Source organism: Ruditapes philippinarum, unplaced genomic scaffold (assembly GCF_026571515.1).
Source record: "Ruditapes philippinarum isolate M1 unplaced genomic scaffold, ASM2657151v2 ctg836_1_1_1_1, whole genome shotgun sequence".
In the NCBI taxonomy this organism is placed as follows: domain Eukaryota; kingdom Metazoa; phylum Mollusca; class Bivalvia; order Venerida; family Veneridae; genus Ruditapes; species Ruditapes philippinarum.
The window spans coordinates 138674-151521 of NW_026858646.1; the positions used below are offsets into that span (position 1 = coordinate 138674).

Consider the following 12848-nt stretch of genomic DNA (forward strand, 5'->3'; position numbering starts at 1 on the left):
GGTTAAAGTAAATCATTTATTTTTATTCTTTCAACAAAATATGAATTTTACAAATTATACAATTAATTGAAGACAACATTTCCATTACAGTATAAGCAGAAATAAACTTTACATAGAAAACAAAATCTCATGACTACAATTTAAGCAAACAAAATGTCATGACTTTCAATGTGTTAAAAAGTGAGTAGAGATATCCCCGTCAGAAATAACTAAAATCAGTACTTACTTCATAACAAGTTTCTCGTAAAAATGTGAAATATCGTCGAGGTCCGACTTTGTAGCGTTTCTCAGAAGTTTTGGTCTCATTACTGTATCGTCTATATGATCAAGTTTCTCCTGTAAAAACAATAATTTAATGATGTCTTCCTTATTATGTACTGACATCAACTAAAGGGACTCAACTCATGTATTTTGACTCGATGGGACTGGAAATATTTGTCCGATATATGTGAACCAGGTTATGAAGGTCTGGATCAATAACTTGTGTGCACATTTTCAGAACATTCCCTCACCCCGTATTTACAAGAAGTGTTTCTCTTATTTCAAATTGTATTGTTCAAAATTATGACCTCAGTTGAGTTCTTTAAAACTATGTCGCAGAAAGTTAAAAGATACAAATATAGAAATAAATAATTTATTTCAGTAACCAAATATTGTATAAAAATATGATAAGAATGATGACAGTGGGGCTTCCTAGGCCGAATAGTTAAAGTCATTGACTTAAAAGTCGCTGGCCCTTCACCACTGTGGGTAATTGTCTCGTGTGAGGATATTATCTGGCTAGCTTACGTATGGTCAGTGGTTCTCCTTCTAAGGCACATGATATCATCCAGGGAAACTGCCATATGACTTTCACAGTGTCGTTAAAAATCAACAAAACAAACATACATAATAACAGCATACATGTATGTACAAGGTGATAAAATTGTACTTTAGTTAAACTATATATGTAAATCAGTTATAATCGATTTGTTTAGTATAAACATTTTTTCAAACATTTTGCACACACAAAATTTAAATACAATAATGAATCACACAATACGATGCTGAAAAAGGATCAGATCCAATGCATCAAATGCTTATAAAGGCCTTTTCCTAAATTTGTATAATACGGAAACATATGAAAACCTCATAAAGTCATGAAGACTATTCTATGGCAATGAGAAACAAAATTGGGCTGTTTGAAATACAGATTATACTACAAGACGATGACGGAAAGGTAACTCAACAAACTTACTTTAATATGATGTTCACCAGTTGTGTATCCTACAATTTCTTCGATACCAGCCATAATATGATCAAATACCTGTCAATAAATAGAAATATGAAATTATAAAATACAAATATACTGAAGGAAGTTAAACTATAAGTCTTCGCAATATTAGTTTTTAAGACGGAAATTGAAGCCAATAACGTTCCGTTATATGATATAAATCCTACCACAAATCCGTGATCCTACTGAGTAACAATTTGAACTAATATATGTATTTGGATTAATCAAAAAGGATGATTTACTGAATAGATTTCTGTCATTATTGAAATGGTGACACATTTTCTTCACAGATGAAACATTAAAGGGATTTTGCTGGCATTTTCCAAGATGTATAAACAAAAATAACAGGATACTCACATGATTGGACAGTTCTTCTGTTATTTGCATGTCTGGTGTACTTTCAGCTAACTTCACCCGCAGTTTTCTTACTAGCCATTTAATAGTGCCACCCTATTAGCATAAAAACAAATTTTCAGACTAAAGCTCAATGTAACAGTTCATGTTAAACAAATTCATGTAAAACATGGTAAAAAAGTCACCTAACATGTCAAAATTGAACGTTTGTTTGGGTCTGTCATAGACGGAAGTTGTTAATGCAAACAGTCGTCCGTGTCCTCTTGCGCCGGTTTATGACAAATTCAACATTGAAATTAGTAAATGCTACATTCATAGAATCAGAAATTCTGAAGATATGCTCATACGCTATATAAACTGATTTACATTGAATAAATGAATATGTGTAAATTATAGTGTTCAACAATAAAATTATTACCTGTACAAACACGGTGAAAAATATAACAAACAGAGTTGTAGTAACAAACATGTTCTTCATTGGTATCTCGTTTTCGTCCACCAATGCCACCAATGAGAAACAAACTGCTCCTCGCAATCCACCATAACTCTGAGGCAAGAAAACGTTTGTTGTACACCGCCAATTTATATAAGAATATAGATATTTTCGCTCAGCATGTGTTTTGTTGGATTTAAACTCGTGCACATTTGATCTTACTTTACAAGTATATCAAGAAAATTGTCTTATGACTTGTACACTGTCTGTGTCATGGAAAACTAAATTGTTCTTGCTATGTAAACCCAATTAAATTAATTTCTAAAAATATATGTGTATATTTCTACAGCAATATTTGATCTAAATATATACCAAGTGTTACTTTTTTTGCTCAAAATCGTCGCATTTCTTCATATATTAACCTCATATATTAAATATTCAAGTTTCATGTTCAAATTAAACAATGTATCGATCGACAGGTACAATTCTATTCTTATATCGTTCTTAATATATTCAAGTTAAATTAAGTTTTAAACACATTAATTATTTTAATACAATGTAAATGAAACAAAAAAACTTACAATCATAAACATTTCGTCTAGACGGATTTTTCGTATTCTGCCCGTAGAAAACTTATTGATACAAAGTGACAGACCATACGTCACTGAAAACAAGTAAAAATCCTACATAGCATAACATGATACATATAGATACATTCTAAAGACCTGAATCAAACATCAAAATTTTCAATGAAATAATAAATCTCAAAGCCCTGTACATTTCAATGCTAAGCGGGAATATTAGAAATCGAACGGCAAACATTGAAGGCAATAAAACTGACGAACCAGAAGCAACCAAATCTTCGTCATTGATATTCAAAATGTTGTTTCCTAATGTAAGTTGCAGCACATACAAATATAACTACGATTATAAAATCACTAAAACGGAACCACATCTTTGCCAAAGAAGCTAAGAGGTAGAAGTTATATTATCAATATGTATGTTACATTTAACGTCAAAAATGATTTGTTAAACCACTTTTGGATGTGCTCCGACCCACAAATGGTGATGTAACGGAGCGAATAAATGTGGGCCTGAAAAAAAATGTATATGGTTACTTGCTTTATACAGAATTTATTTTAGCTCGATTGTGTAGGAAGCTATAAGCTTATAGACACACCTGGAACCAACCAATACTAAGCAATGAGTGTAAAGCCTCTTGCTCCATGAAACAACGACTTGCCCTTGACAGGGTTTGAACCCATGCGTTAACAACTCGGTCATGCCGCCATAATGGTTACTTGAAAATAGGAAAAGTACCAAAAAGTTGTAACCGATTTGTTCACCAAAATATGATACAATGTATTTTGTTACTTACGTAATCTTTGAAAAATATTGGTTTTCAAATTTATAGATGTTATCAGTAAATCAATAATTACCTGCAAACCTGTACAAAATGCAAAAGAACAGTGCCCACAAGGTAAACCCGGTTTTCCAGTCATGTGTTTGTTTGATGGTGACGATACCCAAGAACAGGAATATGATGATTTCGCTAGCGGTGCTGAAAATAAAGTCAAGTCAAATACCTTCCAATCATATTTCATTACTGAAACTGAATGACTATTCTATAAATACTACAAATTCTTAACAAATACGAAGTTGTAAAAGAATATCATATGTCTTAACATAAGCAAAAGGCAAATCTTTTGCATTTTACAAAACAAAATGATGATAAAATATGAACAACAAAAGTTGGCATACATATTAAGCAACATCGATTTGATTGAAAGTATATTGTTGCGGGAAGTATTTGCTGTAATCTGAGCTAAGAACACGTTCTGGTAAGCGTGCTTTATATGTCATTGTATGTTAAACTCGTTAGCAAATTATTTGAATTAGGAAAACTTACAGATTTTCCACGTATGAATTAAAAAAGATACATACTAGACTAAAAAAATTGAAATCTTAAACAATTTTAAAATGAAACGAATGTTCTATTCAATACTTACGCCATGACTTTAGCAAAGAACTTGATGGCAAGGCGGGACTTGTTGGTGACATTATGGAAAGCGTAATGGACTTGGATAATGCCACACGCTATTATACTGACTATTCCAGAGAATTCAAAAAGTTCGGACAGAATATATGAGAGGTAGGCAAAACCAAACACAATGAGCGGCTCAACCACTGAAAAGAAAGTAAACATGTTACATTACAATGGCAGAATAGAGTGAAATTAAATCCTTAAAGAAAAATCCTGTTTCACTACAGTAAACCAATGAGAAAAACTAAAAACAAGTGTTTTCTTTTTAACAAACAAATATAAACAAATTTAATTGAAATAACATTAATGTCTAAATAGAGACTTAACCCCTTCCAAAGTAAAACACAAAGACTCGACCCCTTCCTAAGTAAAGCATAGAGACTCGATCACTACCTTAAAGTATAAAGACTTGACCCTTTCCAACGTAAATGATAAAGACTAGACCCCTTTCTAATTAAATCATTAAGACTCAAACCAGTGAGATGGGGTACATTGTTTATAAATTGATTGCGCCTATTTTGAGCCCTACGTGAAATAGGTAAAAAAAGTTACTGCCAGGAACTGCCAAAGCAGATGAAATTAATGTAAGTTGACTAACACATAACAGTAAAGAAAATGTCAGACATATATTAATCACGGACAAGAAATGAAGGGGTGACAAAACATTTTATAAATTAGAAATACATAAGGTCAATCAATGCAATAATTCGCGAGAAAGCCATATTGATGGTCCCGTCGGGAAATATAAACAAATGTTTCACATATAAGTGCTTCTACTTATGTCGTTATGCTGAAATATAAATTGTTCAATGTATTATTAGTCTAGACATTGTAAGAAAGCTTATGACAAATTTTATATAATGACAAAGATAAGCATCTTCCGCCAATGTCGAAACATTTACATGTACTTTATAAATTACATGCAACCACGGATGTAGCTCTTGTGTTTATCACTTTAATTTTTCAATAATTGAATGTCAGAATCGATAAATTATTTATAAAATGTGTACACTTAGCAATTGGGCCTACCTTTAACTGAATTGGTATATTTGGTGATAAATGACGACAACAGGCCACAAATTATACCTATTGCCAGCCCGAAGAATACCACAATGAAGAATTTGGCAATACCTAGAAAAATCTGAAAGAAAAGACATAAGTAAACGTAGGTAACTTTGTAAGACAAAAGTAATACTGATTAATATAAACAGTACATTAGAATATGATATCTTGATTGGTTCAACTATCAGTTTCCTTAAAACGTTCAGTCATATGATCAAACATTTTTATTCTACAACTGTCCGATCTACGTCCGTCCTTCTCTATGCTCATTTCATTGCTGGTTTTACATTTACCTGTGCTGATTGTTTAATATTGCATCTTTATGGATATGTATCTGAGTCCAAAAAGGTACACTAATGGTTTGGATTATTCTATTCAAAAGTTGTCTATAGGAACTTATAGTCTCATTAAAATCATAGTACCTAACTGCCGCACCATGACTCCCGGAAGTAAACATAAACTATCTGAGCAAAAACGATGAGCTAGTATCAATACGTTTACGGGTCATTTGCTTTCTATACAAATCGATTTGGATTAAATGCAACTACTAACATATCAAGCGATTAAATTATCTAGGTAAAAGGGAATGAACAAACTGTAGTATTAATAAATCTGATTAAATAGTGAGGTATGGATTATCTATAATCTTTTCATTTGCAAACTTCCTTACCTGATCAACAGTGATGGTAGGCATGGTATTGAATATTTGCATAACATTGTACAAAACTACGGTTACTCCATCTGAAACAAATTAAGTTATATGCATGTATGTATGAACTGTAAATGTTTTTTTTTTAATAACCGAGGATTCTGATCAACTCGTCAGTTCATATTGCAGTGAAAATTGTAGAAAATTATGAAAGCATATGTCCTTTTTCAAAAAGTTAAAATATCATTTTCTCAAAGCTTTATAACATTTTTCTATCAGCAGACCATAAAGAAATGGCAAGACAGAATGTGCGAACAAAACTGTCAAGAAGAATGAACTGAGTCAACATTTGATACAACTTATATCAATAACATATTGAATAAACATAGACAAATAAAGCCAAGGGAATTTATTTATCTCTTATTCTGAATAATCATGTTGTGGAACAATATAAACAAATGGAGTTTTTATGTAAATAAAACAAATAACACAAAGATTCCCTACGTAATATATGAATCATTTTTGATACTTTTTTTATCAACTTACCGTTCAGCAAAGATTCTCCAAAGACCAAGAAGTATAATGTATTGTTAACGCCAACTTCTTGGAAAACGGCCAGAACCTGAAAACACAGAGACGAAAACCAATGTCGTTCAAATGTCTAGACTAATCAGAAACACTACTGAAAACCTCAAGAGGGAAATGAAAATCGGAACGATAGCATTGAGTGATGGCCAGTGCCCTAAGAAGGTTTTAACATCTCTCATTTCAATGTACACATCAATCAGGTTAACTTGGATCCTTTATCTGGTGTGACAATAATTCAGGTCAATAAAGAAAGCAATAAGGAAAACAAATTGAATATAATATGATATGACAACCTCATTCCCAAAATACGAACTTATTTATGAAATACCAACATCTTCCAGAAAATACAGAATACAAATGCATAAATCATTATCAACCATTTTGAAAGGTCATTAAGAGTTTACATATTTATTTCTTACCGCAACTGGATCTACTGCTACAATTAAGGCACTAAACACTAACATCTGTACAAGTGAGGTATTAACGTCCTCCATGGCACCGGCTTTATACAGTCCATACATACTCAATCCTGTAAAATATTAACAATTTTTCTAGATAAAAGGTTATCTTGTTTTTTAAAATTATCTTTTTTAAAGTCTTGGATTCAATTATTTTGACATTTGTTATCATCTCATGATATATGTATAAGCGTGTTTGATTTGATGAATTTCTTCAAAATGCATTTGATACAAGAACAATCAATGCACTATTTAAGAGGACAGTAATAATTATTTTATTTCCTTCCAGAAGATTGAAACAGTAAGCTTTCATGACTTGCTGTTTTTCATTATTTACTTTTCTGTCAGCATTTTAATTCAGATATGTAATATACAATATCATAACAATACTAATTAATTTCGAACATTTTGTTTTGATAAATTATATACGGAAGCGTATCAGGGCCTACAGTTGGTGAGATGTTTTGCGCTAAGTCGACTAATTTTTATTCGCATTGATAAGACGTTTTTGCATTTCTCAATAAAATTTACTGACAAAGATGCGAAGCTTTTAGGCATTGCAACTGATTTTTTCTCAATATGCTTGAAGCTTTTGTCTCTTCGACAAAAAAACTGTCGAAACTTCTCGATTTCACGACTTTGCTGAAATATTTAGTAAGACGCAAAGACGTTACTCGTATTGACAAATAGCTCACGTAATTCAACAAAGTTTTTTTGCAATGATTAAAAACTTGTACTTATTACGTATTTTATCATAACGTCTTCATGGAATGTTTTATGTATTACGTATTAATTATAACGTCTTCATGGAATGTTTTTGGTCAAAACGAGAAGAAACAAGTTGACATGACGTGAAACCTTTAGATAAGTGGAGGCACTGATAAGCTTCCGTAATTATACACATTTACATAGTATTAATGTTTTTATACCTTTTTAGTTTCAAATGTTACAAATGAATTTATGTTTTTCTAGAATTTTGATATTTCACTTTTAAGAAAATGCAAGTATTAATTTGCAGTCTCAACCAAACGAGTCTGCAATGTTCATGTGAATTTGTTATGATTAATGCTTCCGAGGGATTACCCCTTTTCCAGAATTTTAGCATTTAGCTATTTTAAATAATAGAAATAAACGTGTATGAAAATGCCTTACCTATCTAATTAAACGGTTTAAATTGTTTGCCTACTGTATATAATTAAACGGTTTCTAAACTGCGTTTGACTTTTTTCATTTTAACCAATTTCAACGAGTGACAATCAGTGCATTACATTTACTTGTATCAGAAATAATTTTATGAGTGAAAGCCAGAAATTTGCCATTAAATATTGCTTAATGTAAAGTTAACAGCTCCCGGAATTTTCGCAAACTCATCTCCCCAATTCAATGCAGTTTAATGGCTTTCATTCGTCTTTTATAAAGTTTATTCAATTTCAAAAGATAACTAAAAAACTACAGCCAATTTGTCAGATATACGATCCTTATACATACTTGAAGCCACAAAGACACAGAGATGAATACGGTGAATGTTTTATGAATTGATTTATGGCATGTAAGATGCTGACCACGCCTAAAGAACACTGTTGAATGCGAAATTATTTGTCATTAAAGTAGCAAATCTTATACAAAGTTGGTATTTTTGGTATACAAATTCACTATATTTGACCTAATGGCCCCAAAAAGCAGAAGTGGCGATTTGGCCGAGTGCTTAACGCGTCGGGTTAGTAAAAGGAAGGACACTTTAAAGGATATCTTTGAATATTATGTAAAACGTAATTTTATCTATGCAAGTTTTCTTGTGATACAATTGTATCGGTCTTAAATAATTTAATATTTTCATAAACAACTCCATGCCTGCTGAATTTTATATAATTATTAGAAACTATGTATATATAATCTATTAGAAACTAAGAAAGTAAATAAGGTCTACAAAACTTTCCAAGTATATCAAATAATATATAATCAGTAGTACTAATATATGAGAACGGCAGTCGCATATCTGAAAGATATTTTATAAAATATATAAGAATATACATTTATAATGTAAAGTTGGAAACAAAACGGATAAAAAAATGCCTAAGAATTCATGTTTGTTTGGACATGATAAAAAATCGAAGCAAATGCAAATTATCCATTCGTCTTCAACATAACAAATACATATTAAGCAGATATCCTATAAATACATTGTTTTACGATGCAAATGAAGCAATCGAACTAAAGGACATTATCCATCTCTGCAGACTAATGCATTGTTTCTAAGATATTGAAATATTTACACTAAATGCGAGCATTTACAAATAAAATGTTCACACAACCAACATAATTATAAGTTGCTGGTCCCGAGAAATGTAACGTTGTCTTAGTCCATATTTCTATACGTTGCGAACATTGTAAACATGATAAATATGTTGTGTGTCTTTCGAAATGTAATGATTGCTTAAACAAGGAATGTATATGTTGCGGGCACTTTGAGTTCCACTTCAAGCTTACAGTCTGATCACAAAGTTATTCTTTCATTAATTAATTTTATAGTAATAAATGATTGATTTATATTCATTATCAGATTACAAACTGAATTCAAGTAAACACTGAAATATAACCTTTGATAAATCAATAAAATATAAACATTGACAAACTATATTTACCATTTCTACAAAACTACATTTGAATGAATACGTTTGAATAAAAGCAAACAAAAGTGTAAGTTAGATATAAGTAAAGATAATAAAATCACTGCCATTTTTTCCAATATCAATCAAGCACATCACTTTACAGAGAAGGAGAAAAGTAAGAAATGGAAATGACGTACAACAGCCGATTTATAGACTCTCAGACTGTTTTATTAAAACGTTATAATAAAGGTGATAAAAAATACTTTCTTTATAACTTTTTAATATCATTCAAATGCACCACTTAGCAAAGAGTGAGATGAGATAAAATCATGTTACCTACACCATCGTTAACAACGATTTCTTTAAGGCGCACATGTCAGTTTAATGTTTTCAGAGTCTCTTAGTGTTGAAACAATTAATTCTAAGCTTGTCAGAATCAAATGTTTTTCGTGATCTTATTAACATTTTAAAGATATCTGTAGAATTTTAAAACAAAAATAATTCTGTGAATTTTGCAGGCTTGAATTGATTGAATATGCTTATAGAGGACAATAAGAGCCGGTCGCCTAGAACATATTGAAATATGAAAAACATGATTAACAATGAAAGGATGGCATTCAACAAACACATCCCCTAACATGGGACTACCAGTAAGGAGTTCAAATAGTACAAGACACATAGGTATTCCCGGACGCCATATTCAATTTCAACACCAAGCTATTGGATTTTATTCTCTACTGGAATACATGACCTCAAAAGAGCCCATAAAATATATAATGAAGAATTGGGCAAAATTTACAACTGCCACACAGGACTGTTTGGGTTTGGTGTCCTGCTGGGCTTCTTGTCGGTGGTCCTATGTTGCTGAATAGTGTAGATGTTGCGTTTATTGAGCTCCGCCTTACCTTGTTGATCTTGTTTTTCATATTTTTGACACCAACATTTGTGGGAATTCATAGAATCTACAAATCGACGGGTGAGGGGGAATAGTCCGCCGTCTAGAATTATGCAAACAACAAATTAAAAACTCTAAATATTTCTTTATTACGCCTGCAAGGACAAACCAATTGCTCTTCTAATCAACTTAGAGAAAAAGTCAAGCTCTTTGTTGCAGTTGGCTTATATCTGGATCTGTTTCGTCGGAAAAATCAATACCATGATCACCTTTTTAAAGCGAGTCTGAAAGTGGCATGCTTGGTAAGGACATAATCAGTGTTCTACTCCTATCATTCATATTTATTATTATTCCTTGACGACTTACAATCAAATTTCGAAGAAGAAAGAAATAACAAATTTGGATTTTACAACAAATCCTATCTTTTATTTCCTTTGGTAGAATAAATTACATAAGCATCTATTTTATTTTTCTTTATATCCTTTTTATGTTTGGTTTTACGGCGCTGCAACACAATTTATATCATATGATGCCGAAACAGGAAATATGATTTTGGCTAAGCTCGGGTGCTATACCAGGGGTCAAAAACACCTCACCTGCTGGAGCTAAAAGATGCATGAACTCTAGCAATTCGAACACATTTATTCGCCTCTTATGATCACGCAGCAATAAACGGTGGCTGCAATTCTGATGCCTCAACTCTTTAAGGCAACCCCTCAGCCACAAGGGGGCGGGGCGGGCATAAAAGCTAAATAGAAATTCCTTGTGTTATGCATAACCCAATAAGATTGTCTAAATAATTCCAACTCGCTTTTCTTAATGTCAAATATATAATAAATTTCTTTCTTGTTTTCTTATGAACTGTTCTTTATGTAAGAACCTTATGTCTAGCTAGACTGTATATACAAGTATATATGTGGGCAATGAACAAACATTATCCAATTCATCACATAAAGAATGCATTTCTAGGAACAACAAAAAAGTGATCAGTCACTCCCTGTGCTCAATAAAAGATCCATTACAGCATGCAATGCGTGTCGCTTTCACTGTAATAAAATACCGTAATAAATGAAATGTATATGATAAAAATAATTTTACAAAATAAGGCTGTTATCTCTTTTGTAAACCAAAACTTGAGACTTGTACTGGTGTAAAATAGGTTAACATGGTGGAGACCCGAGTGGGACTCGATTGTAATGAAAACTTGTAGGTTTCTTGAACAAGTTAAAACTTAAATATTAAAATCAGCAGGGAAGAAAACTGTTCATGGAAAGCAGTCCCCGATAACGTCAGTATCACAGGACAACTGGAAAGTCCCATGGATTTGCAACAAGGTCCGTTTTCGAGAATAATAAGTATTGGTGTCATTTGAGGAAACATGGCCATGATTATGTAAGGCCTAACCAATGAGCATTTGGTTGAGAGGCAGATACCTTCATTAGGCCAATTCCCCTCAAAAATTAAGAAAAGTTAGTATATTTTTTGTCCTCAAAGAAATAAATGACTTGCTAATAATTTTAAAGTTCTGATTCGTCTAAATATCAAATGCAAATGAAATGTTGATAAGAAGTGCAGCTTAATGTTCGGTTATACTTGTTATATGCTTCATTGCTATAAAATGCTATGAAGCTATGGTATTATTTCAGATTAACTTCTTTCATTTTGCTGTGTGATTATACAGGACATTATGTAACCGGTTACTTTACAATCAATTGATGACAAAATTACCTTCATGATCAGACTACAAATTCAATCAAAAATAAATTCATGACTTGCCCATAGATATCAACAAATCAATTCTATTAAATGACATATGTGTATGCCACTACTTAATATTACTTTTGATAAATGAACGAAAACATAGAAAAAGTACCATTGTATATAAAACAACACATATTTGAACAAATTCTTTTGACTATCACACTTAACCATTTAATGACTTGTTCCAGTTGGCATCCAGTTGTCCAGCGTTATTTAGGGATTCCGTTTCTCTATATAAAAGATTTGGTCATAAACATACTATTTTTGTGTTATCAAAACTGTATTCCTGGATATGTTGAACTTTTGCCGATTTCAAGACTGCAAGACCATCAATTAAGATCTTACTTCATATGAAAATAAAAGTACCAAAAACATTTTTGAACTTTCAAATATCAATCAAGCATACCACTTTGCTTAGACCGAGACAGGAAGTGACGTACAAGATTAAGTGTAGTTAAAAACGTCTTCTTAAACTTTAATCGATTAACTCTCTCAGACTGTTTATTAAGGTATATCATTACTTCCATTTAGATGTCACGAATATGTTCTTTAGAACGTTTAAATATCAATCAAACGTACCACTTAGCATATAATAGTGATGAGAAGAGATATGACGTGTAACAGGTAGCATCGTTCACATCCATTTCTTAAAATGGAATCTCTACAGAACGCCCTAAACGGCAAGATTGAAATGTTGCAGGCGGCGGACACGGCAGTTTGGT

General features: G+C 31.9%; 1 protein-coding gene across 1 annotated transcript in view; it reads right to left on the reverse strand.

The window, feature by feature from the left end:
* LOC132753835 (Na(+)/H(+) exchanger protein 7-like) overlaps positions 1-12848 on the reverse strand; it is a 42205-nt gene that overhangs the window by 6537 nt on the left and 22820 nt on the right. Inside the window, exons 7-17 of the mRNA XM_060744373.1 lie at positions 6823-6932; positions 6362-6437; positions 5837-5907; positions 5134-5245; positions 4070-4247; positions 3500-3621; positions 2642-2724; positions 2046-2174; positions 1631-1723; positions 1238-1306; positions 227-336 (exon numbers count right to left, since the gene is read on the reverse strand). Coding sequence (XP_060600356.1) covers positions 227-336; positions 1238-1306; positions 1631-1723; positions 2046-2174; positions 2642-2724; positions 3500-3621; positions 4070-4247; positions 5134-5245; positions 5837-5907; positions 6362-6437; positions 6823-6932 — 1153 coding nt within the window. The remainder of the gene's footprint in view (positions 1-226; positions 337-1237; positions 1307-1630; positions 1724-2045; positions 2175-2641; positions 2725-3499; positions 3622-4069; positions 4248-5133; positions 5246-5836; positions 5908-6361; positions 6438-6822; positions 6933-12848) is intronic.